Source organism: Zootermopsis nevadensis, unplaced genomic scaffold, assembly GCF_977971745.1.
Source record: "Zootermopsis nevadensis isolate Lab colony 2312 unplaced genomic scaffold, Znev_1.0 Znev_ptg000007l, whole genome shotgun sequence".
NCBI lineage: Eukaryota > Metazoa > Arthropoda > Insecta > Blattodea > Termopsidae > Zootermopsis > Zootermopsis nevadensis.
Window position 1 is genome coordinate 5,321,765 of NW_028259139.1, and position 27,091 is coordinate 5,348,855.

General features: G+C 36.0%; 3 protein-coding genes across 18 annotated transcripts in view; 1 reads left to right on the forward strand and 2 right to left on the reverse strand.

Annotated features, from left to right (window-relative positions):
- Positions 1–309: 309 nt before the first annotated feature.
- sav (scaffold protein salvador) lies at positions 310–8,599 on the reverse strand. 7 transcript variants are annotated; one of them, XM_022062859.2, is made up of 11 exons: positions 8,507–8,599; positions 7,476–7,703; positions 7,255–7,328; positions 7,011–7,132; positions 6,469–6,622; positions 6,213–6,347; positions 5,536–5,683; positions 5,032–5,224; positions 4,258–4,430; positions 2,944–3,109; positions 310–2,477 (listed from the first exon to the last, which is right to left on the reverse strand). In XM_022062859.2, the coding sequence occupies exons 2-11, from the start codon at positions 7,561–7,563 to the stop codon at positions 2,357–2,359; spliced, it is 1,374 nt and encodes a 457-aa protein (XP_021918551.1). In that variant the 5' UTR covers positions 7,564–7,703; positions 8,507–8,599; the 3' UTR covers positions 310–2,356. The 7 variants fall into 7 exon arrangements, with proteins under 7 accessions (XP_021918551.1, XP_087200188.1, XP_087200190.1 ...); XM_087344062.1 differs by having other exon boundaries at positions 8,424–8,590; XM_087344064.1 differs by having other exon boundaries at positions 8,408–8,590.
- Positions 8,600–8,851: 252 nt separating this feature from the next.
- Positions 8,852–16,414, forward strand: LOC110828918 (methylated amino-acid transporter SLC25A45). Of its 5 annotated transcripts, none has more exons than XM_022062110.2 (7): positions 8,863–9,948; positions 10,847–10,959; positions 11,862–12,114; positions 12,850–12,967; positions 13,141–13,247; positions 13,821–14,100; positions 14,433–16,414. In XM_022062110.2, the coding sequence occupies exons 1-7, from the start codon at positions 9,906–9,908 to the stop codon at positions 14,440–14,442; spliced, it is 924 nt and encodes a 307-aa protein (XP_021917802.1). In that variant the 5' UTR covers positions 8,863–9,905; the 3' UTR covers positions 14,443–16,414. The 5 variants fall into 5 exon arrangements, with proteins under 5 accessions (XP_021917839.1, XP_021917832.1, XP_021917802.1 ...); XM_022062121.2 differs by having other exon boundaries at positions 8,863–9,155; XM_022062147.2 differs by lacking the exons at positions 13,821–14,100; positions 14,433–16,414 and adding an exon at positions 13,603–13,717 and having other exon boundaries at positions 8,852–9,948.
- LOC110828897 (serine/threonine-protein phosphatase 2A 56 kDa regulatory subunit epsilon isoform) overlaps positions 15,557–27,091 on the reverse strand; it is a 43,676-nt gene continuing 32,141 nt past the window's right edge. For 4 of the 6 annotated variants that reach the window (XM_022062054.2, XM_022062063.2, XM_022062073.2 and 1 more), the window contains 9 exons: positions 23,906–24,102; positions 23,397–23,498; positions 22,659–22,751; positions 21,628–21,758; positions 21,261–21,320; positions 20,369–20,582; positions 20,013–20,132; positions 19,466–19,695; positions 15,557–18,620 (listed from right to left, as the gene is read on the reverse strand). In XM_022062054.2, the coding sequence (XP_021917746.1) occupies positions 18,536–18,620; positions 19,466–19,695; positions 20,013–20,132; positions 20,369–20,582; positions 21,261–21,320; positions 21,628–21,758; positions 22,659–22,751; positions 23,397–23,498; positions 23,906–24,102 (1,232 nt within the window). In that variant the 3' untranslated portion in view covers positions 15,557–18,535. Of the gene's footprint in view, positions 18,621–19,465; positions 19,696–20,012; positions 20,133–20,368; positions 20,583–21,260; positions 21,321–21,627; positions 21,759–22,658; positions 22,752–23,396; positions 23,499–23,905; positions 24,103–24,703; positions 24,843–26,977; positions 27,030–27,091 lie in introns of those variants that run through there. The other 2 variants (XM_022062090.2, XM_022062098.2) reach the window with 2 other exon arrangements.

Genomic DNA, 27,091 nt, shown 5'->3' on the forward strand with positions numbered 1-27,091 from the left:
ACTAACATCATATATGTGCACAGTATCTTTTATGACAAGGAAGCACTTACTGCTGGTGATCAAGCTTATTTTTATATTGTATATTACAAGCTCTATAAGCTGATCTTTGTTCTTATAAGATGAGGAGGTAGTTATACAGAATGGTCTACTTGGATGAAAGTATGACAGACTTGTAGTCTCTCAGAAAACAGCTTATTTTTGTGTACTGTCTTTTGTTTATCAAATATAACTTAATGTATAGCATATATAAATGTCAACAACTCTATCACTGCATGCACGAATTCAGCAATCATCTTTTAAATAAGTTGATAACTTGTAATAATTTTTATTTCCAACGATATGTTATAATTTTTATATTTCTTTAATACAGATTTATGCTCACTTAACAAATTTTTATCCTGGGGTTCAGTTTTCCTTGACGGAAGTAAAAGTTGTCAATAGACTGTTGGAACTGAACCTGTGTTATATTCACATGACACTATACAGAAAAAGAATAGAAAAAAACAAGATTATTCCATAATTTAAAGTTAGACAAACCTATTCCTGAACAATTCAGGTACAGCATATACAGCAACCCCAAGTACTAAGCAGGAAGCTACATAATAAATATGACACATATAGTATAAAGTTATTCCTCCAAAAATATATATTTATATATCACATGGAAAGTTAATACATGGAACCTTCATTATTTAATTACTGCATCTACATAAGGAACTCTCAACCCTCCTGCAAGGTTCTTCTGAAGACACCTTCACAGCCTGAACTACAGTTAAGACATTAAAACGAGTGGGTTTGTGGCTGTTCACCTAACTTGTAAGGAGGAAGCAAGTAAGATATGACACATCATGAAACTTAGCTTACCAGAGTTTACTATTTACAGCACATATGTATATCATTAAAACCATTTCTCCCAATAGGTGAATACCAGAAGGAATTAAAACTTACAAATTTTGATAAAATCTAATTTTAAAGATAGATCCACTGTATGATGCAGTGGTCAGAACATAACAAAAGGCACAGTAGACTCCCGATTATACAGGGGCAGATTAACTGGGCTCTATCTACTTTAAATAAAACCTGAAGTTTACGACAACAGAACATTATTACTACCCACTAGAATCGCTTTTTTAAGAATATAGTTGGCATGTTCTGTATTAAGTTTTAAATAAAATCCTTTATCACAGCTGTGTGTGTGTACAGACACAGGGGAAAGCAGACAAAGCAACTATGGAAGCAAAATTAGTATGAATTCTAGAATTTTACAGTTACTGGCAAGTACTCTTTGAGAAAACTACTAACGAAAAGCTAAAAGCTGTCCCACTATATGCCATGTAGGCTCTGTGAAATGGTTCATTCTATAAGCTGCATTTCTTGTGGTTATACAGATGTGTTTTAAGACAAAATCTGACTTGAAATTAAGGACTTTTCATATTTCATCCATTTGCTTTGCTGATTTTTTAAAAAATATTTTGCATCAGATCTCTGTATTCAATTAAGTTAGTTGTTCAATTTCTACATCTCTGTTATTGGCCATAGCAATGATCATACAGATTAAAGGAATATTATGTAGTCACATTGAATGAGGTGGGCATGTCATGTATTTATGCCACTGACAGCTGAATGGTCTGAATCACATGTAGGAAATAACACCCACATTATTAGACCTAAAATGTAGAATATAAAGTGTGTATTACAAGTGTAAAATATTCACATACTTATAAGTCACAGGCACTTAACTACTTAAATCGTGATTCCACCATATTTTGTACACTTACCATTTCTTCATACATTGCAGTGGTGTATACAAATATTACAAGAATCAACTACTTTTACTCATTATTTGTTGGCTTTTATTTACATCATTAGATACAATTAGTCACACTAAAAAAATAACTCACAATGGGACATAATGATATTACATTCAAAACTGTCTCTCGTGATGTAAATAAATGTCAACAAATACCAAATAAAAGCACTTCGTCCTTGTATGAGTTGTTTTTTAGATATAAAGACAAGCAAACAATAAAAAAGTGGTGATTTTGCATATTATAAGCAGTACAAGATAATATGTATGTAGGAAGCAATTTTCAGAGCAGAAACAAGAATTTCAACGTATCAGAAATTTCACAAGTTGGTAACAACACACTACCACAAATATCTAAACAGGGGCTGTATTTTATCACCAGACTGTGAAATTAATGAAATAGAGAAACTCCTGCACTGACTCCCACTGGCGCACATATCCTCAGCATGTGTAATGCACACATTCAGCCACGACTACAGATTTTCTTCTGAATGTTTGCAGCTACCAGATGCATACTGTGTGTTTAACTTCAAAAATTCAGTACAAGAATTACACTTTTGTCTCCACGTGCTGAGAGAGTGCTGCTTCTTTCAACATGTCTGTAGCTGTTTCTGATTCATCTGGAGTGGGTGCTGTCAATCTGTGATCCATTTCACAAAATAAGGAAGCCCTGAAAATTTATATTAAAATGATAAGATTTCATAACACATACTTTGATTCAATATTTCTGTACCATCTATGGTTGAAAGTGATCCAAAAGATATTCAGTGTTGAGGGTATATGTAAGAACTTTATAGAGATTCGTATCAACAGTAAATCCAAATATTCATTCTTCCACAGTTAATGAAACTAATTCTAAGTTCAAACAGCTTGAGTGTATGTATTAAGTGACATGACACCAATTTTGAGGACAAAACTCAAGGCATTTATTCAAATACTACGGTTGGGTTTAAAAGCGTGACTAACCTTATAATTTAATTTATACTTGAAATGAACTTAAAACAAAATCATGTTATCCAAAGAAAAAATAAGAAAACAATTCTTACCATTACCTTCAGTCAGATATTAATGATTCTTTTAAAATAAATTCTACGGAATAAAATGTGCACATGCACAAAGCATGTGCACACACATACCTGTATGCTTCATAGCGCATAACTATTTCTTCAAGCTCCTGTTTATATAAACGTGTCAACATTGCATTAAAACAATCTAACTCTGGTAACCTGAACATTTCCCAACGAAGTTTGTGATCTAAGTCTTGAGATGCTCTTGAATATACAGTCAACCAGTGTGGAATCACTGTGAAATAACATGAAAAACATATTACTAACTCACACTTACCGTTACAAAGTGTGTACATTCCAATGTATTAAATATCTTGGAGTTATGCTGGACACACTGACTACATACTCCGATTATTTAAAGGTTCATAAATGCAGGATTTTATTTATTATATCACTTCCCCTTTCTCCACTGCTGATGGCCTCTGTGTTTTGTATATCACCCCTGTGCAGCCCAAACTTGAGTACGCATTTGCTGCTTGGAATTCCATCGATGAATCTGTCCGACCCGAGCAGCATTCAAAGAAAATTGCTGCCTTATGCTACAGCACATATTTTGTGGGTATATGCTGCAAAAATGTTTAAGGTGTACTAGCTAGACTGAATCAATGAACACTTTATTCCAGGAAGTAGCAAATGAATGCCCTATTTTTTATCAATCTACTTCAAAATAAAAATAGTTGTCGTTCCACATTCGATTCTTAGTCTTCATATCCCACTACAAAACGTAGAGACCACTCTATATTCACAATTGATCACAATTTCAAGGTTAATCCCTCAGCCACATGATACTGCAGCCAATACGATTTGAAAGGATACTGACATTTTTAACAAAGATTATATTTTGCTTATAAACCTTTTATAACATTATAGCAATTCCTCCCCATTCATGGGTTTGTGCATCATGGTTTCTTGCTTACTTACAGAAAAAACTATTGTGCATCACCTCTCAAGTGCAGAGTAATACACAACAGCTCACATTTGCCAACACATCTCAATAACTATATAGATATCTTGCCACACCGAGTGTATTTCACCTGTACTTTTCACAGTTTACTGCACTCATGTTTGATCACCCTGACAACTTTTAGCCAGTAACGCTGACATCTTCTCAATAAACACCAACACCAATGCTTTCATGTTTATTGATCATAAATTACCTATTAAGTATCACGTTTAATGTGTCTTTGGTTCCCATAAGGTATTAACTTTGCATGAAAACAAAAGCAATCTAAGACCTTACAATTTTCACTTAAATTTATCCTTCAAGAAAGAACCTCGCTATACTGGCACATCAGTATATTAAAGTCTTTCAGATTCTCAGAATAATGATTCCTCTTTTCTCCTGAAATACAACATACATCAAGTACAGTTTTTAAAGCGTACCTTCATTCAAATACGGATTTGCAGGGACCAGTACACTATGAGGATGAAAGTGGGTGTGCCTAGGGGGAGGTGCCAGAACCCGTGGCTGAACCTCCATATGAATCCGCACCTCTGGCTGATAGATATAATGCGGAGCACAAGGATGTTCATACTGAGCCTGACGAGTGATGTGACTGAAATGCAAAAAGTATCCACATACTTTCCAGTTCAAGATTCATTAATCTGACCTATTGTTTGTGTGTTCATTGCATCAACATCTTTGGTTATACATGCCTGTACACAATTTAGGTTAAAAAGTAAGCATGCCTCAGCACTGTGAGTTTCATACTTATCCCAATAAGATAGTACGTTAAATTTAACATCAACAGTAACAAAACAATTCAACTGCACAGATACCTATCATTTAAAATAATTTCAACTATACGAAGTGAATAGGTAAAATCCAGTTCCATCAGGATGGAACAATAAAATGTAATAAAAATCACCAAAAACAAACAACAGAACAAAAACAACAAGAACAGGGCCAGGATGTAAAAAAACCTGGCAGGGGCACTGAGCTATTGTCATTAAAATAAATAAATAAAATATACACGTCAAAATTCAAAGTGGCCAACCACATTTCATTAAGTGACTGATTATATATATGCAGCATATTATATTCGAAGACTTCATTCCAGAAGTGTGTAACCAAAAAGATTATGATTATAGCAGATTTTATTTTCAAACACAATTTTCTCTGGGTAAATTTCTAAAACTTGGTCTTCAAATACTCACTTGACATAATACACTCCACATTCTGGTGATTCTATTCTTTCCCAACCTGTTGGAAGACCTTCTTTCTCAAGAGGATGGCTCCAGTGAGTAGTCTTTGTGTTATGGTCAATATAATACTTTCGTCCTCGCATAGTATAATCAATAGACCAGCCTGGCGGCAAAGGCAGTTCTTCAGCCTGATCAATACCAGCACCTGAAATGAAAACCATGGGGAAAACTCTGTGGAGCAGAGTCCCTCCTAAAAATCTGGAAGTCAACCATGTTCAAAAGAGCCCACCCAAGGCCTATGTACCTCAAAGAAAACACAAGGTTTCCCCATTACAAAGATAAGCTGTTCAGTTACATTTAAGGAGATAATTGCTGTTTACTCTCAGGATCATATGAAACAATAAAAGGCAAAAGGCAAAGTTACGGATTATTAAAGTAGGTGGTATATTTAGTTACCACTGTGCTTTATAGGGTTAGCGAGTTAAGATTCAGAAACTGGTACTGATGTAATTTTACCTTGAGAAGAAGAAGCTTGCTCTCCTTGTCCTTGATGATGAGCTGGTGGGTGAGCTGGCATTGGCAGACTGTGAATATTGTGAGGAGTGCGGCAGGAGTGATGGAGCGAGTGGGGAGGTACCAGGTGTTGACCAAATGGTACTGACACCTAAATAAAAAACAAAACCAGAACACATTTAATGTCCTGTCAGGTCTATTCAGGACTGAGGATAGCTCAACCAGGGGACCCAACAGACAGGCTTTCTGTCCTCTTACACGAAGATGGAAGCAGGATCTAGCTTCCAAAAGATAGTTTAATGATTTCATAATTTGACAATGGACAAAGTCCAAAAGAACAATTACAAACATTATAATGCACCATCATCAGAAACCTACAAACTTTGATTAGCAAGCATCTACAATAAAATGTCAAACCAAAATTGAGAATTTGAATTACATGGTATATCCTGCTGAGGTTAAACCAAACCAGTAATGCCGAACAGACCTAAAGATCCAAATCTTGATGATGATCATCATATCCTATGAGGATTAAGTGCAAGGTCACTGGGCTTAAACTTATCGTATCCTGCACTAATTATAAGTGATGATGAATACAGTGCTCAGCTGGACTTTAGATAGAAACACTACTTTCTGACTGTGAAAACTAAATGTCATGTAAACGCTGCTTGTAAGATTACCTGTTGATAAGGTGATAAACGATAATCTTCTGCATGGTTATGATACACTGATACATCATTGTAACCCATTTCATGATGTAGTGGAAGTTCATCTCCACCCTGCATGGCAACATAACCGGAGCCGAGCTGAGGACCCTGAAAACAAATAAGCAGCAGCTGCAACGACAACAGTAACTGCAAAAAAATTCATGTAAGTTATGATCGCAGAAAATGTGTACATTGCCATTCTAATGACACAGAAGCCAAAGTTACATACCTGAAGCTTATCCAAATTGTATTCAGAGCCTGTATACTGGTTGATGTACGTGTGACTCATAGCAGGAGACAAACCACCTCCATATAACGGATGGGTCAGGCGTGGACTGCTGCTGGATGCTTCACTTCCGCTACTAACTGATAAGCTTGCAAATCTGGTATAAATAAACATACATTACTGCTTAATTTCAATAAATTAAAAAAATATTAGCATCTGGATGACATCCCAGACAATGATGAGCGTATTCCCACGACACACGTCCGGCTCAGCTATCACAGGCACCTGGGGTTACGTGCATGTGTATTCCATAACCCTTTGATTACTACTCTTACTGTACACAGAGCACAATGACACGTTTCGTGCAGAAGGAGCACTAACAGCATCACTGTCGGATGGTATATACCACCCCATTTGATAATAAATATCTTGAAAACTACACATCAGATATTTGCTGCATATTCTGTAAAAGGGATTGCACTGCAGAGCGGTTGTATATAAATTCTCTTCACTTTGTGTATGCGTCTATACACACACACACATACCTTTGTGCCAAGTCCGGAACAGAGCTGCTAGGAGTATATTTTCCTTCATGGCCACCTAAGGTACTTGGTGTCATTCGGGTGTTGCCAAACTTCTGTACGATACTGGTTTGCTGCACTACTGTCTGTAAACAATTCAAGGAGATTAAATTCAGTTTTGCATCTAGAAGCCATTCCATAACACAAAATAGCACTAATTACAATAGGACTTTTTCTCTATTTAAACAACAGCAGTGACTTCACATACCATATTAGGTGATGGGGTTTGATTTCCTCGGCGATGACCTTTCCTAGTGGGCTCTGTTGACCACACATTGATAACTGCAATGATAGCGCAATGTCAGTCTACCAAGAAAAAATTAAGGTAGTCTTGCATGCAAAAACTAAAAAATTCTTCTCCTTTCCTTTTGGAGCATAATTTAGTAAACTGAGTATGTATAAATTTAAATTATACATCAGATAACTTACTTGGCATTTCAGGTGGGGTTTCCTTCTTTACATATTTGCCAACAACGCCTTCCTTTATTGTCCTTAAGTCCTTTTTTCTGGACAGCATTTTATAAAGATTATATTACATACTAATGCTAAAATATGTATTGAGGGTTAGCTGAGTTCAGTGAAGTCTCACTCAGAACATAACTGCCACAGTGATAGCAGGTATTGCATCCACTCGCCAGTGTTTTGAAGCAGAAAGTCCTGAAACAAAAACAAAACTTCAGCAAGTTCATTTGGACGGACAGACAGACATGACCAGCCCAAAAGGTATTCTTCATTCACACTAGGGCATGGAGAAACCTATTAAGTAACAGACATGTCTTGGTTAGATTCATCAAAAAAACCTGTCTCTGGCCAAGATTTTACCTGCACCTCCCAAATATGGAGTCTAATCATACAGCTAAGACATTCTGTCTCTAAACACACAAGAAAGTTTTCTACAGATAACTTTTCTGCTTATCACAGGTCACTATGTCTTTGTTACAGATCAGGCAGTTCATGTACTAACATGCTCCTTTCCTAAAACATTCTGTGTAGTACAGAACACAGTAATAATACAAAAAGTTTACTCTTTTATATTTTCCAGTTGCAACATGCAATTGTTTATTAGTAAACCAAAGAAATGCTAGACAAAGTTATGCCTACAGATGAGACAAAATTACACAATGAATCAAAGTACTATTTGTTTCACAAACGTTTCTGAGTTACGAAAATACATCGCTGTCATTAATATGCATCTCACGTTACCGTTATAGTTCGACATTTCTTACATGGGGTGTTGTAAAGTACTCTAATATAACGTAACAACGTACAATTTGTAAACATTCCTTGTTAATAATAATATTACGTTATATAATTCCAAATCACATTATAAGCAAACGTTTACTACTTGCAATAACATTTACGATCATTATTACACGCCTTCTTATAATTTATTCTCCACATAATATAAACATCCATATTTTCTTCTCTGTTAGCATAACAAGGCAGCTCTTACGGTCTACCTCAGTTAGGTAACCATGTCCAGAACAACCTAACCTTCCTTCCTACGATCTATTCATTTCATGCCTCCACTACAAGGATAACCCACCACGGATTATACCATAGATAAATTGAATAAACTATATACCAACCTACTTTACGTCATTGAGTAATATCAACCAAACTGTACAAAAAGCACCACGGATTGCATATGTCTACTCCACGGAGTATATAGCACAGTTCATGGTATTTGTACCTCCCTCTAGTTCTCGTGACGAAATTTTCTCTCCTAAAGGAACGTTCCAATGTGATTGATAAATGGTTCCATCTATTAAATGATTATCGAACTTGGATTATGCAAAGGCTTCAGGAATCGATATATCTCTCATTCACACACACGATTGATAGAAGTAGTCATATTTACAGGATTAAACTATGTTACTGCCTGGATCAGGCGAAATATATTACTCATTTTGTTATGGAGTTGATACTACGACCTCTACAAGCAGGACGAAGATCGGAAACATGTTATAATGCAACAATTCAGATCTAAGTTCTGTCGATTCTAAAGTAGACACATAATTCCTTTGATGACGTTCCTGTGATATGATAGTGAATTGCTATGACTATGATAATGAAGCAGAAATTGCTCTTTAGGAATATTTATGTGTGGTAAGATATATCAAATTACAGAAGGCAGAGGGAACAATTTAGGAGCAGCAAAGGAAGTGCAGGAAATGGTCGAGAGTTTTGAACTATTTTTCAACCTAGAATTTGTTCAACAAATTGCAAAAGAGACCAACCATTGCGCTGTACAGTTTCAAAAATCGGCGGGGACGTTTGTTCGCATGGAGCCCTAGCCTTCTCCACGATCATATTTCAGCAATACATAAAATCAATAACACGTATTACATCTGGGTCTTAGCGACATCTGCTGATAGAAAGAGGAACTATTTCTTGCGTCCAGTAGTTTTCCGGCACTGCCCGCTGTTCATTTAATATCTACTGACGGAACAGAAGGCGAAAGTCTCTGAAATTGTACAAGGTCCATGGAAATCTGCCAATGTTTGTAGCCACGATTGCTTCTTTCATCGTCTGAACAAAGTTTATGGTACACTAACCAAACATGATTTGCGTTTATTTTTAACGCAAATTATTTTAATTGTATTAAAATGGCATCTAACAATTTGATGTCTGTCCTTGCTCTTCCAACGGTATATAAAGACGCCTAAACAAAATCAAATGTTATGTGAAAGAAACGTAAAAATAAAATGTTTATGACCTCCATATGGAACCCACCAACAGAGTTTAAAGGTCACACTGTGACCTGGCATTCATTGCGTTATTCATACTATAGAGATGCTCCATACTGATGTACTTCGTATTTGGTTACATATTCTACTCATTTTGTAAATAAAAAATATGTCAATATCATGGTGTGACTTCATAGCAGGATCTGCTGCTGGTATGGATGTATTCATTAAATAATTTTCAGTTATTTAGAATAATTTTAATATGTATATTAAAGCAACAAACTTGTAGCTCCTGTTGGCAGTAAAGCAAATTCATACTTAACATAAATAAAAAAATTTGCAGTTAAGTTTTCACGTTGAGGAATTATTATATAGAATTTATATTCATTCGTTTATGCAAAACCAAAATCTGATAAGGTAAAACAAACTAAAATGTAAATTTTATTTCTTGAGAAAATTATCTTTTTGAACTAGATGAGCCAATTGTAAGATGTTCTATTCACACTGTGTGCTTAGAATAATTGTAATAATCTTTGATAGGAAATGTTTTCATGGGATATAAAAATAATAGTAATTAAAACATAATTGCATCCTATTTGTTCACTTTTTGAAACGTTCTTGCAAACTTATTGTCTATCATTATATTTTTATTCTCTGCATATAACTTGATACACAATCTTTCTGAGATGTTTCAACAACTGGTCAACATCAGGCCACAGGCCTATATACGTATTATATTATATAGCATAAAGTAACTAAATATTCATGCTCCTAGTTCTCGGTCAGTAACTGCATTAATAGGCTGGAATTCACTCCAAATTCTTTTGTGAATTAAAGGTTAATATTGCAATTTAAATTAAAGACATAACTGGTACTTATCACCAACACATATAATTGTACATGAATAAAATAATATATATCAAACTTCAGAAGTGTAAATAGCTGCTGTGTTTCACTCTATATGTAGGGAATTTACACACACACAATGTGGAGTAGTCTCTAATGGCATGATGTTCAAAATGAATTTAATGAAATTCTGTAGCAAACTGAAAAAAATATATATACACACAAACAGATATGTACTAAAAGTCTAAAACTACGTTCTTACAGGTGTATGTGGATTATTAATTGGACACCCTGCAGATACAATAAAAGTTCGACAACAGATATTTCGGTCTTCAGGAAGCATACATATTGCTATCCAAACAATCAAATATGAAGGTGTAAGTGTCAAGGAGAAAAGGGTTTTTGAAGAAAAGGCATCAGATTTTTCCTTAAATCATGTGTCTGAGTCAGTCAATCAAATAACAAAATATTAGTTTTTGGAACCATGTCATGCTGTGTTGGCAAATTAAGTAGTGTTTTATTTTAGTATCTATTTTGTTTCTCAGGGTATTTTGTTGAGATATGTTAACTGCTGTCTACTTCCTATAAGAGAACACACCGATAAAGAAATAGACTTACCTGTTTTTAAGATTTTATTGGATATTCTGGACACAGACTTTGATGAATTAAGCCATACCTTTTCAAGCTGTGATTAGGCCTGTATGTTATGTCTACATCTTGGCTCTTTGTCAAATATGTAACTTTTGGAAATGTTGCACGATTCCTAATGTTTCTTATGATAGGTCATGTAAAAGAACATTCTTTATATATGTAAAGAAAAGTTCAAAGGATATATAAATTCCCAAGAATATTTAAATAATTTTTGAGTCTTTTTTTTTTACAAGTCTGTTGATGCCATATTAAATTAAACTTTGAGTTTACCTCTCTTTCTTGCAAGTATAATGACACCCACACAAAATGCCAAATAAAAAAATATTCATTGATAGGTTCAAGTGCATTGCTTAGGTCACAATTAAAGTTAGTGAAGAAAAGAATTCAACACATTTATTATGCAGTTCAAAAACTGAGATCATCTTGTCACCTTCCAAAACACAAGATTTTAAACATTTGTGAAATTTGGTTTACTTTGATGGAAGAACCTAAATTACTGGTGTGTGGAAACAGCATTTAAGAGACCCAAGACAGATAAAATAAGTAAAGAGTGGAGGATATTACAAAATGTAGACAGCTCATCAAATGGACAGGAGTTTCATGAAACAGATATGAGTTTTCTTTTCAGCTGTATGGATTTTATAAAGGTATGGGTTTTCCACTGCTCACAGCTGGTGCATTGAATTCAATATTCTTTGGTGTTTATGGAAACTGTCTAAGAGCTCTTGAGAATTGTTGTAAACGGCATGATCCAGGGAATAGTGACATCAGCAAGTACTGGTATACAAATGTGTTTATGGCTGGTGTAGGTGCCGGTATAGTCCAGGTAGCATTTGCTACTCCTATTGAACTTGTCAAGATCCAGTTGCAGTCTCAAACAGGTATGGCAGGACTGTCCTAGTTAAATTCCTGGTTGTTGCTTATTAATAATATGTATAATTTGAAGCTTTTATGGTGATTATGGTTGAAATTACTTACCCTTATAATAAGGCTGCCAGGTATCCCATGAATGTCTGTTTGCATCCATACTTGTCCTGTACTTAAATATAATGACTTGAAATACAGTTAAGCCTACCACGCAAACCACTCGAACTGCTTCCATACACAACAGTCGTGTAGGTCAGCTTTGATGAAGGACACAAACAGAATTCTTAGGTAGAAAATTCTTGAAAAGCGGTCACTTTTACAATTGCGATGATAGGAGGAGAAAATTGAAGTGGATCTTTGGAAAACAGACTGATTGTAACAGTATGAAATCAGATGACTACTCGTATATGCAACATGGCAGGGTCTCGTGTCAATGGCAATGGACGCTTTGTGGTATACTGCCAGTGGTCTCTTAAACGAGTGTCCTGCGCCTCATATTGAAAATCTAGAACAAGTATGACTCATGGTCATACCTGTGGCCAGCTTAGGATGGACTTCATCTTTATGCTAAAACTTTTGAGAGAATGTTTATCATGTAAATGGAATATGATCTTAAGCATTTATCCCAACTTCTGTACACAGACATTGAAAATTCTGTTAATAGCTAGTTCAGCTTGAAGAGCACTGTTCTAATAACTGAGAGCCTATAAGCTGCATTGCAGTGAAGTTATTCACAATATGTTTCACAGGAACATGGGAGAAGCAACACATAAGGAAACATGTGGGGCCCATTAATTGCATTTTACATATAGTTAATGAACATGGCCTACGAGGATTGTACCACGGAAGTCATATAATGTTGTATCGGTAAGTTACTATTAAACTAAACTACCTTTACTCTGAGATCAGCTTAGTGCCAAGTCAGGGAAAGCCAGTACGTAACTTATGTATGAGATACGATAATGTGCTGCTTGGTTAGGTCTACTGCACACCTTGAGAGATAATAGTAGAGGGAGTGATCTTCCCTACCTTAATTTCAGGGACTCTCTTTCATCAGGCCTTTATGTATTGACCTACGCTGTATGTCTGGACTTGTTGCACGGACCTCAACATGTATGGACAGTTATCTTTGCAGGAGGGATAGCAGGTGAGTGTTTATTATTATGATGGGCAATGGGAACAATCATTGAGCAATCTCCCTTATTTCTCATTTGATATCTTACTACAGAAGTGACATATTGCACAAACTGAAATAAAAGATACAAATGTAAGGTTATATAAATTTGACTTAACATACGAAATATCATTATAATGAACTGTGTTGCGATGGTGTTCATAACTACATTACAACAAGGAAGAAATATACTGCATGAGAGATTCGCTGTAAAATGCATTTTTTTCAACAAATACAGTTAATAATGAAAGATTATGGGCTGAAGTAGTCAATAGCAACCTTAACATATTCATTTTGTGTATATTACTAATAACATTTTGTTCAGTAGGATTTAGTGTTTTCACAGAAGAAGATGGTTGTCTCCTGAGTTGTAGTGCTGTATAGTCATTTACCAATGTTTAAGAGGTCATTGCCGCCTCCATTATCACAGTGACGTGTTCGTTTAGTTCACCGAATATCCTCATGAAAGGAAATCCACCATGCACTCCAATATGAAGTGAATTAACAAATAGTATGTTGCATTGAAGACTTAATTACACTTTTAAGGTGTAATCTCTTGGGCTTCAATAATGCCACTGGATGTTATCAAGTCTCGTATCCAAGCTGATGATTTAGCAAATCCTGAATACAAAGGCATTGTGGACTGTACAATCAAGAGCTTCAGGAAAGATGGTCTGCACGTATTTGGTCGTGGGTTTGTCATGTGTTCATTTCGATCATTCCTGGTAAATGCTGCAACTTTCCTTGGCTATGAATGGTCTTTAAGATTTTGCCAAGATATGTCGAAGGACTTCCCCACTCATCAAGAACTTAAGGACATACGACAGTAAGTAACCAGAAGACTTTGCAAATTAATATTAACCATTTTTATTCTGAAGATGGGAACAGAACTGATCTACCTAACAATAAATGGTCATTGAGAACACAGTGGCAAACCTTTCAATTTTGTAACAACAGGGAATTTCTTGATGAGCCAAATAACTACCATTCTCCATGAAAGACCCTTTATCATAGTCAGTTGTAAACATCCAGCTGAGTACACTAACAACTCTCTGTGCCCCAGTAATACTGTGCATTATGACTTAGTATTACCAACTCTGGTTGTGACCTTAAATCACAAGTTCATCTCTTTAATTCAGTGCTAATGATTTTTTTCAGAACAAACTGAACAGAAGGAACAGTTGATGCAGATGAACAAGACTGGACCAAATGCTCAACAGAACCAATAAAATTCACATTATGAATAAAATATTTTCATTTGTATGACGTCTTTCATAAATGACAACTAAGCTTAGTACAATGTAATGCCTTTGTCACCAATTTTCATCAATTTCATTTTGGATGCCAACTGAGCACACAGTTTCATAAATGTTACACCTAGTACGTTTCTGTACTAACGAGGGTTTGAACACCAAATTTGTTCTAGTTGTATCTATACATTTTGATATTTTTGTTGAGATGTTCTGCTTACCTTTGTATGATATAATGCAGTCCACATAGTTGAAGGTACTGACTAATTGCTCCAGTATCTTGTTATTGATTCAAATTTTGCTTCTAATATGGTCTTTGTTGCTTCAAGATCAAAGTAAATATTCTCCTTATTGTATGACAAACAATTTTTATTTAACTTTCACAGCTTTAATTTGAATCACCTTTGTAATAACTTTCAGCATTATACAACCGGTTCATTTGGCAAAGAATCACAGAGATGCCATTTTCTGGCGTGATGTCCCGGTGAAAGATTTGTCACTTAACAATTCTCTAAGTATGTCAACAACTAAAGGAAATAATAATTTGAAAATCTTGTTTAAATGTTATGCTGTCACCTTACTAACTTTAGTATCATTACATTAATGTTAATACTAAGCAAGAAAGAAAGAAAACGAAGCTGAATAACATACATTTTGTTTCCTTAATTTAAATCTTACAGACTTCACCATATCATTATTTCTACATACAACATAGCATATACTATCACGTAGGTTCTATGAAAACACACATCACGGATCAATTATTTTCTAAATAGCACCAATATTAGCAATGGCACTTTTAAGTGTAACTACAGGTACTACACATCTCTGTATTTTGTGTATAATGCAAAAATTCTTACTTACACTTAAATGCCCCCAATAATCTAAAAATATGTCAAATGCCAGTAAATGAACTTTGAACGTAGAAGACGATAAACAAAACATCTCCTTCGGTGAAGGCAACTGGGCTGACTTCCTCTCACAGAAAATTACGAACAAATTCTTAGGGGACAGAGAAAGAAAAGATGGCAGTTCCAGCACAAATTGTAGCTCTTTATTGTTTAAAATTTGGTTTGAATGCAGCTATACATATTATTTTTCTTGGTACTTCAGATTCCTATAAAAGACATACTCCATTTTTAACTTTGTTTTTTGTTATGGTGTAAGGGGAAAAATTAAAGTTCTTTAATCAACGCACATTATTTACACGCAAAACAACACTGCACGATCTTCGAGGATAGAAAGGCAAGGCAGGATTAAATTTGCAATGTTGCAGGGAAGTTCACTGGTAGTATGGTTCATTCATTATAATATAATTAACACACTTGAGTTTTAACTCCAAGTAAATGTTGGATGTTCATCATTGAGGAAAAATCTGACTGAGGGGGGAGGGGGGTAAAGACATGTAAACAAACTTAATCCTTCCGTGTTTCACAAACAATAATCATTCTCAACGGCTTATTTTTTTATGTTATCACTTATCAGATACTCACAGTGCATACCATTTTCCATTCTTATTTGACATTATGTATACAAGTATGGTATAATACTTTTTACATGTTGAGCTTTTGCCCCCACACACACCACTGGGAACAATAAAATGTCAGTTGTGGAAGGATACCATAACTGCACGATCTGCAACCGACCTTGGGCATCACTCTTTTACTTAATAAGGCAGTTAGGGCTAAACCTTGTGATTAGACAAGTGAAATATTAGTTGACACAAGACACCAGCTGAATGAAATTCGCGTCCAGGTTACGGTGTACACAGCAGTGTGATAGTTGATAGTTGTTACTTGTAAAACCAAACTGTTCTATAGCTGCAAGTTTGTGCCTAAATAATTTTCAGTTAACAGACAAAATAAAACAAATAAAGTAAGCTATGGTGTACCACTGGAAAGTTATAGTAAGCCTGGCTTACAAATCCATCTGAAATCTGTACAACCAAATCACCCATTAGTTCCTTTCAGTGTAACTTACTCTGTAAATACGATTAGTCTTCCTGTTCCCAACACTTACCCCAAAGTTGACTAATTTCTTCACCAGAAATAGATTTGGTGCTACACAGCTGATAATTTGTTAAGCACAAAATGAGGAAGAAACTACATAAAACTGACGTAAATAGCATCAATGCTGATAAAGTTAAAATAAATCACTGCAATATTTTTGATTTCAAAGTACCATATACATATAGTGTAATCACAGTGACTACATCAATAGAAGGGTATACAATACCATTTTACACTGTAGCAGCAACTCTTTCAATACAAAAATTACTACATTGATACAATGGTTATTATGGTTTTTAAACAAAACCATTCAAAATCTTTAACGTTCTTTGTAAAACCAATGAACATATTCAAAACAGCAACGAAACTTTCTGACAACTGAGTATCTATCATGTATCTTTATGATAAATTGAACCGATTACCATCTTTTTATTATAATCTCTGACCCTGATATTACTAATCTTCTTGAAACGTTCTATGCACTTGGAAGATCACTGAATTACTGTTCAGCTGAAGATTAAGTTAAAATCAATTTTAAATCCTTCTGTTTTGTTTGTCACAGTTCTGACAAAATAACTTACCTATCCATCCAACTAATCGCAGCTTACACTCTTACCACAGTCTCAAAGCCACATGCCTAAACTTCAGTGAATGAGTTTAAAAATTAACAGTTTAACTAATTCTTATAGATAAACCAGATTCAGAAGTTATGTGAACATAATTTTCCTCTCAATAAGAACATTGTCGTAGGATTTGAGGTTTTCACAGCGGTGAGTCCGAAGATAGTTGTCTTCTGGGTTGTTGAGCCGCGTAGTCTAGTAGAAGTTTACCAACGTTTCAGAGGTCCTGGATGCCTCCATCATCAGACTACATGGCGCAACAACCCAGAAGACAGTCATCTTCAAGAACATTGTTTCTTTCTTCAAAAATATGACTAAAATGTTTCCAGAGAATCAGTGGGTTTTGACATCCATCACGTCTTAATAAATACTACAGTATGTATATATATATATTATAAATACTGATGACAGTCAGTTGCATCTTATCCATAAAGACTTTGAGATCAAACCGGCTCACTGATAGATAACTTCAACTACTGTGATCGCTATATGCCATGAGAGCCAATACAAATGGTACCATATACCCTTACACAATATGATGCAGTGATAACATGTAAATAAATTAATATACGACAGCAACCTAGCTTGGAAATGACCCACCCACAGTTCATGTTTGACAGCGAACATCTTAAAGCTCCCACACTTGCAGCAGAATTGAAAAGACTATCTACTTCGTGCATTGGGATGATTCAATGACTGCCATCCAGTATACAATGGTTCACTTGAGTCCTAACTAAAAATCTGAAGCAACTAGTTAGTTAATATCATCAATCATGTTTCTTTATGGTTTGTCTATAGAAATAGCCAAATGAAGTCTTTAAAATACATGCTAATTTTTGTTGCCCATATCTTTTTATTATTATTTTTGGTTGCGGTTTACGTCAAATATGTATACACTATACAGTATTTTATATATAATATATGTTAATGTTATTTAAGATTTCTGTCGGTGGAAATGCCAACAATTTGTGCAGAATGGTAGCACTTGGTGTATGCACATTGATACTCAGTTTTACCTGCTAAGAATTACTGGGTTTTGGAGGTACAATTACAGGTGAACAACGATACCGCCAGGGATGTCTTCCTTTCCGTCCCGATCCGCTCGACCACCGACAAGGTTCATTCTGTATGCAAGTTTAAAAACTGAAACAATCTGAGCCTCGTAATCTCGGTTTAGCACCATGCTGGCAGCTGCATCGCTCCATTCCTCACTCACTGTTTTTGCTGCTCGAAACAGGTCGATCGACCGACTCTTAAATGATCACTTTTAATATCTTCGGGTCCAGACAATCGCACTTCTCATCACACAACAAATATAACAGCAAATAAAGTTCTATGACTTTTTTTCATTTAGATATATCACGTGGTCAATTTTATTTGGGTTATTTCTTTTTTACTTTGTTATTAACTTCAAGCTCTGACAGTCTCTTCCACAGTTCATCCCTCTCTTTCTCACGCTTCTTTTCTCTGGAAAGGAATAATTAATAATAATGACTGTAGAAAATTAATTTTTACATAGTTTATACTGCTACTTCATTCATTTTAAATTTGTATTACATACAAGATTTTAGAGCATGTTTGGTGTAAAACATTGAAATTCAAAATTAAAGAGAAATTGAAACTGGATTCAAAGAACAGCCACTGTTTCCAAATGAACACACCTTACACCACAAATGACCAAGAACACAGAAGGTACAGAAATTTTACATCATGAATACAAATTCTAACTTGCTAGCAATGAGTTTAAATTATTAGGTACAACATCTTTCAGAAAAATAAATTATTTCAAATGACACCTGTCACTGGTTTAGACATGTACTTACATTACTGCAGGACTTAAAAGTAGAAACTTTAAATATCACCAAACTTCTTACTGGGATCTCATCTCAGATTCACTGTATATATGTCAAGAGATAATACAATCATGTAAAAAGGTTCCTTCATCTTATCTTAAGAAGAAATCTTCTTTGTTATTCAGATTGGCTCAATTCTTGAACAGCGTATAACAACAGGGTTGGCAGGAGGAACACTGTATTCAATCGAGGACAAAAGCTAGCAGAACTCTGTAAATCTTTTGCACATGAGAACTAGGTATTAACATTACTTCTTATTCACCAGCTCACAGAAACAGTAACACACAGAATTAAATATACTGGTTAATCGGTATTAAACATGGCACTGACACAAAGACGTGGACTAATGAAGCAAAAGAAAAGCCAGAAAGAAGACTCTGAGGCTGGTACAGGCTTTAAGTAGTCTAGCCAATAAAGATAATAACAAGCAAGAAGTACAGAGCCTTCATGACTACTTACTTTTGTCTCTCAGCCTTGTAGGAAGCTGTGAGCTCATCAAAAAGCTTACTGTTCATCTCCATGAATGTTTTGAGCACATTGTACACAAGCGCCACAATGGTCTGATTCCAGTGCTCTTTACTGATGCGGTACAGAGCCGGGAACATTATTGGCATAATCACGTGGTTGTTCTCCTCGATCAAGCTCATAACGTATTCATTATTCCAGAAGTACAATGCGCGCTCAGCCACCTAAAGATGACGACCAATTTTGCGTAAGTCAGATTTAATTAATTATTAAAACATAATCTACTACAACAGTTGTCATGTAAGAATTCTGTGAACAAATGGTATGACATGGAGATACAAAATAAAAGAAACGTGGTTAGTCGAATAACAACTTGGCTATAAATTTAATTATTTCCACTACATTGCTGTAAATTGTACAGCTCCATACAGGGTAACAGCGCGTATCTTATTTCTACTTCACATTCACCTTTGATCATGAAACAAACAGGAACAAGGCTCGAAGCACAAGCTTTTCTCATTATAGTATCATAAATCCGTACCTGAAAGTGAGGACTGGAGACACATCTCGAAATCTGTCTGAACAATGGTTCCTGGACTTTGGCAAACTGTGATGGTTCAATTACTTCTAAAATTTCTTCAATTTCACCAAGGAACATCACCTGAAAGGAATATGCGCATTTTGCGTAAATTTTCAATCTAACGGCAGAGGAGAGATGTGGGGATGGAAGCAGTACAGAACAGACTGTTAGTCTGCAGAAATTCAACTAGCACAACTGAACGTTCGCATGGCTTCTATTCAGAAGGAAAACTTTTTCAGAGGCCAAGTGGTTAAAATTTCTAGAGTAACTTTAATAGAACATTATTTATCATGTTACATAATAACTATTCCACTTACCTCTTTTTGACTGCATGTTTTAGGCCAGAACTTGAGTAGCCCTTTGACAACAGGTTCAGTTAGCGTAGCATCCTTCTCAAGAAACTGAACGACACAATATGCCAGCTGTGCATGGTACAAGGACAAGCATTTCACTTTGTGCAATGGCAGCAGAACTTTCACGAGAAACTGCTTGTGTTCTGACTTCAATGGTAGAGCAAAGCCATTGATAATGCTGAAATCACCAAAATTCATTAGTTTTACACTCGGCACCCAAACAAAATTAATGTTGTGGTGGACGCTTCTAAAGTTCTAAAACCTAGATCTGTCAGGACCTAACACTATAACTATACTGTACTTACAGTTATATTCATATTTCTTACTGGAACAGAAATGGGCCACGGATGTTCTGACTGTAAAAGACAAGACTTCACACTTCTAAGCTTGGAGGCTGTACCAAAAATAGGTTACATTTTTCCCAGATGTCAGAAGACTTACTTGTACAATCTCAACTTTACACAAAAAATTTCCCCATTTCCAAAACAAAACTCACAAGACTGACACAAACTGTCCACTGTTCCAAAGCTAAAAGCTTCTGATGTTAGCCGTCATCTGCAGATGCCTCCATTTTATGGCACTGCGATGTAGACTTATGTCACTCTAAGAAAACACACCACCCAAACGTACATAAAATGAAAAAGTGGTGTATCATGTGATGCAATTACGGTGATGCTGATTGACCAGTTTCGTGTTCCGTTCCCAAATAGGTTACCTTATCTTTAACTTCTTTAATTACTATGTGTATCACAGCTACAAAGACTGCTAAATTTTACTTATTTTTAAGTCTTTGCATTTATTTATTTCTGTAACCGAATGACTCTAGGAAAAAATATATTAAAATGGTCTGACTCACCTTCCTAATATTTCCAACAACTCTCCAACACCATTAAAATGCTCTGTCTCATATACAAACCTAAAATTATAAATCATATTTATTAGGCAAATGTAATCAATATTTACACATTTAACATTTTAGAACGGGCATATATGTGAAATATATCAAGTATCTATTAATATCCTATGCCTTCTTTAATTACCTTTCAGCTCAGTACATGATAAAGATACTTAACCATTTCATAAACCAGCTACAGATACACTGAACATGAAATCGTGCGAATTACATATTCTGTTCAAAAACCTGCCACATAATATACAAAGAATTTTACTGGGAGATTAAATATTTAAGATTCTGGACATACCAAGATATAAATTTTACTGACCTAAGGAAGATATTATTTATTTGTTTGCGTATGAAAGCACGTAGCCCCAGAAATTTTCCATAGATGCGATGCAGAACTGTCTTCAGGAAATCACGCTCCCTAGGATCTTCACTGTCAAACAAGTCCAACAACTGCAACACACATATAATTTAATATAGTAAGCCTAATGATGTAACTATATGCAGACAATATAAATGGACAGATAAATGAACACACACACAGCATTAGGTCCAGTGTGCACTCTTCCTCAACAAAGTGCCATCGTGCTATTCATTCTTGGTTACATTGCACTACGGCCCTTACTTTCTGTAATCACTAGTGTGTGTCACTAAACACTTCCCTCTTCAGGATTCGGCATTTAAAAAAATATCTTCAATATTCTTCAACTGCTGCTCTGCTGTTACCATCGCAGAATCCACAAATGAAAATGGGCATCGCAGTATTAAGCAGGCACAAGTCGCTGATTCATTTTACCACAACGCACTGTCACAGATCAGAACCAAAAACAGCTGACATAAGAAGCAAAGAGTATCAATAGTGGTAACATCTTCAAAGAAAACTGTCATGAACGTTGCCCCTACCACCTTCAGCCGAAACTGACGCCTGTGTTGCCATCTATGAAGTATGCGTAAGCATTTGTTGTTGGCACAGTTTTAAATGTCCACAGCCTCACATCCATTGGAAGGACCAGATATTACATCACAAACCTTAATGCAGTACCAGTTTACGGACATCGGCCATTCTTTTATCATATTCTAGAGATAGAGCAATCTTGAACTGAAGCAATAAATTTCTGCAGGCATACACTAGTGTCTCAAAACTGAAAAAGAAACACCCAAGTAGTGAGAGTAGATGGCAGCGTCTCCGATTTACCTGCTAGTGGTGTGGACTAGTGCCAAGTTCTGTATCCCCATTCTTCATCACCATCTGCCTTTAGGACTCGGTGGACCAGCAATGGTCATCGACTGTTCACGATAAAAATAAACACACAAAAACTTCATATATCAAGTCGTGACCAGAAACACACATACCTGTAGCACAAATTTTTGGTCTATAACTTTCTTGCCAATGGTAGGTTGAAAATCTGAGGATTCCAAGAACCGTAGGAAAAACTCATACACCAGCTGCAAAAAAGAAACATTAAATATAAATTTTTATATACCAGTACTGAAATCTTGTTATTAAATTCTAAGAAAAATTATCTATCATTCACGCTGTTGAATAACGGAGACCTCGATACTGCATCTAGAATCCTTGGGCCTGCTCAAATATGGTGTGATATATGAGGGGGAGGGGTGGAGAGAGGGAGAGAAAACTCAGTTTGGGCAAAGCCCCCAGAGCAACAAGCGCGGGATGCAAGGCCCCAGGGAGCAAATGACAAAATGACAGTGTAAGCTCAGAATTTTGGAAACATTTTATACTTACTTGTTTTGCAACTGTTTACTTATGTTCCTGTTTAATTTTTATTTTAATCTTTTTTTACATACACATTAAATTTTTAAAAGCAGAATAGCGTGGTTTTATAAAAACGGAATTTCAGTTACCTGCAAATATTACTTAAAACAAGAAAACAATTTAGTATCTATACGGAAATACATATTCATTAACACTCCTGCATGAAATGATTCTTCAGAAAATATTTCCCATTTCCTCTCTTATGTGATAATCTTGTAACAAACTCAATTACATTACATTCAAGTTGGTACTATTTTTGGGCCACTATAATATAAAAATATTTAATTTACACACGCGCACACACAAATACAAACCTGCAAGTGTGGCCATGATGCTTCTAATGTAGGATCATCTTCTTCTGGATCAAAATCTGGGTTCTCGCTGGGCGGCAATGTCCGGAATAGATTTGCTGAGATCTGTCACACAAATTTAATATTGATTATTAGTGAAACTGACGTAATTCTTTACTAAAATACATGCAAGCGATGTAAAGTTCTTTACTTTCCTGAATGGACTTGCGAAAATAAAAAATAGGTCTACTATGATGTTCTGATTCAATGTGTTATCAATCTACTAAGGGCCACGTAAAATGAGGTGACTGTTCCTGCAGCCATCACGTGGATAACTGCTACTTCTACTAATTCCACGTTTAAGCCTATGATACATTGTTGAAATAAAAATTGTTGAATGATAATTGTTATAAGAATCCAATTATAATCGATTGATTTGAGCAATTAATTTATCTCTTAAAACTGTTAACACTTAATTTGCCTTATCAGTTACTTGTATCATGAATGGGCTATGAAACACGACTGTGACATACCATTCTGATGATCTCGGGATAAACAGGCTCAGTAAGCACACCGCGGCCTGCTGTAATGTAGTCAACCAGTTCATTCAACGTAGCCCGCTTTATCTCCTTTCCCTTCAGGTCGGCCACTGGGTCCATGAAGTCAAACGCAACACAGCACTGTCGCAGTTTGCGAATAAACAGCTCCTCCTGTTCTGATGATGGGACATCTGCAGCAAAGGGGAAACAAAAAAAATCTGGATTAAAAACATGTCCAGCTCCAGCCTCCCACTTGTTACTACTGCCTCTTGCAGTCGGTGTTTTCCTTCGACCTCCATCCTGCTGCCCGAATTAAATAACACAGTAAAATAAATAAATGTGCCTTAGGAATTCAACATCAGACAAGCAGCATTTTATCACCACTTCATTAGAAATGAAGTATTGTGACAATACGTCAAAGAATTTCTTAATATTAAAAGAATTATGTGAAATATGCCAGTGTTCTTGTCAAATCTGAATCTTCTAATTCTCAAAAGTGGTATCTATCTGACACTGTATGTACAAAGAATACTTCACAAATCCAAATACTACTAGCACATTTAGATGTATATGTGTAGAATATCGCTGTCAACACACCTATTTCTGCCTGATAGAGCCATTTTCGGGTGCACTTCGTAATAATAAATGATTATGTAACCCAATGAAACATACCGTCTCAATACCTGGACAAAAGGCTCTGATTTTATAACGATAAAAGCTCTTTTTCTACAACTAAAATGTTTAACATTATACAAGCAGGTCTAGACAGATCACATAATACACGCCACTTACATTTCCAAACAAAAAGCATAACTTGACAATTACGAATCTTCGAGCCATGCACCTCCGAAGTTATCAAACGTTATTGTACTTTTTTCAGTCACTCATGACACAGTGAGATTGTCATTCGCTGCAAGAAGAACAGAATGCATCTGGGAAGCATCAAAAATTACGAAAGACTGTCACTATCCATTCTGTCCGGATGTAGGCAACACACGTTGCAGCAGGGCTTCTTCACCAAGCTAGAATAAGGTGGCGCCTACAGACACAGGGCAACATTTTATTTCGTCCACTTCAAACGTTTTAATCTAAAAATACGAAATGCATGATACACGTTATTCAACGGGCAAGCTATTTCAACTTTCACCCGACAACTTTCTGAAGTAACTGCACAGTCAACGCCACCAGAAGAAGCTGATGACGCTCAAAGAATGCCAGCGAATTTCCAAAACAGTCCATCACAGAAAACCAATAGTGAAAAATACGACATTCCCAGTAATCACAGGCAATGACGTATTTTCCATTAAGGCATCAGCGTTTACGTAGCAAAATGAAAGACAAGGCTGCAGTGAGCCTTCGAATTAAATCACCAAAGCAACAACAAATACAAACAATTAAATTTCAAGATGGCTGTCTTCCGGGTTGTTGCGCCGTGTAGTCTGGTAGTCGTTTACCAGCGTTTCGGAGGTACTTCTACCAGACTACTCGACGCTACAAATCAGAAGACAGTCATCTTCATACTCGCCGCCATGAAACCTAAAATATCAACTAGATTTCAGAAGACGAATCACTGTGTTTTAATCACAAAAGAAGGGTCTTCTGAACAAGTGCGAAGCTCGCCCATTTTCGTTTCGTCTCGAACCCTCCATACAAAGATTTATAACGTTATTTAGTGTGAGTTCTAAAATAAGGAATATTGACTTCGCCCATTAATCTTTAATAATTCGCACAAGTTATTAAACTTTTATAGACTACGAGTAAGTGGAATGTAACCACAGTAAACCAAGCCTCTTGGCCTACTGAAAGGACTGGTCGTAAAACTGTCTTATTCTGCCCACTCAAGAGGACAGCTGTAACAGTCCCTTGCACCAACTGTTTCGCTTCTTTACGACTCAATTATGTGAACAGTGATATTGGAGAACAATGTCCATTAACAGGCGTTTTGATGTCAAAAGTAAAACAAAGGCATAATTTTCTGATGCGTCTCCAGGTTGGCCACAGGCCGAAGGACTTCTTCTCAGGATTAAGATAGAAGAAAACCAAACCCTAAAGGCCATCCTCAGGAACGTCAAAAGGACTCATTCAAATCAGGGCACGAGGTTTGAAAACACAGAGAAATGAACACTACCACTGAGTCGTCCTTTCGCCAAAAGACCAACACCCACATCAGCAACAGCTCGTATCAGCAGCTGACAACAGAATTCACCTCCGGCCTTCTGACACCGTCGAGATCCAGCTGTCTGTCTGTCGTAAGCTGCAAGATGTTTAAACATACTAACGTTTTAAAGAATATGAGAGTATCCTTGCTGGTACAAACACCCCTCAACCAAATCACGTACATAATCCATCTACGACGTTCAAACAACATACACTAAAAGTTTAACAGTTAATATACAAGGAATAAAAAACCTAGAGGTAAAAATAGCGAGAATCATCCCAATCATTATGAGACTCAATACACAGTTTCGCGCAGGAAAAAAAACGCGTATTATAAGTAAAAATACAACACCCTTCCGGAGTTGAAAAATTTATCTAGGATGAATTAAAGCATGTATCATCATACGAAACATTTTCAAAACGCCTGAACTGCTATTAACGATGGGCTTATAACCTTTATGAAGACTGTCTCTGAAGTAACTGAACTTCTATGCACGAGTATTCTGCCAAATCCTGAGATTGGTTTAACTGTTTTCTCCATTCAACAATTATCCTTACCTAAACAGAAGTTAAAACAACCGGAATTAAATATAAAGTACGTGTGATTATATGATTACACTGATTTCACATGGTACGAAATTTATGTCTCGTTGCCAGGTTATGATCAACGTAGCAACGGTGCACTGCCGCGGAAACAATTTTGACCGCGAGGAACTGAACGCAACGACAAGTTGTTCTTCCTATATCACCCTTTGTAATTTCGACGACAGGGTAACGAACAGTCACCAACTAACTAACTAACTAACTAACCAAGCGGCAACACGCGGCGAGCAGTGCCCGAGTATAATCGTAAAACAGCTCACTAGAACCCGTCCTTGCATGTCACGATGTTTTCCGGACGGATTGTACCTCCCGTTACAGCTGGGTGACCCAACAGCGCCTGCATATCTTGTTGCCATGGTAACACACATGCGTACTGCCGGGATCAAACAACGGAGAGTGTATAAAGTATCTCGGAGGGGG

What these genes read in the sequence shown, in the direction of transcription:
- sav (XM_022062859.2), bottom strand. Translation starts at nt 7,563, where the DNA reads ATGCTGTCCAGAAAAAAGGACTTAAGGACAATAAAGGAAGGCGTTGTT. An exon ending in GTTTATCACCTTATCAACAG is followed by an intron (nt 5,684 to 6,212) that starts GTAATCTTACAA and finishes TTTTTTATTTAG; the next exon opens with GTGTCAGTACCATTTGGTCA. An exon ending in AAATCCGTATTTGAATGAAG is followed by an intron (nt 3,110 to 4,257) that starts GTACGCTTTAAA and finishes GTTATTTCACAG; the next exon opens with TGATTCCACACTGGTTGACT.
- LOC110828918 (XM_022062110.2), top strand. Translation starts at nt 9,906, where the DNA reads ATGTCAATATCATGGTGTGACTTCATAGCAGGATCTGCTGCTG. An exon ending in AGTCATATAATGTTGTATCG is followed by an intron (nt 12,968 to 13,140) that starts GTAAGTTACTAT and finishes CCTTAATTTCAG; the next exon opens with GGACTCTCTTTCATCAGGCC. An exon ending in CTTTGCAGGAGGGATAGCAG is followed by an intron (nt 13,248 to 13,820) that starts GTGAGTGTTTAT and finishes TACACTTTTAAG; the next exon opens with GTGTAATCTCTTGGGCTTCA.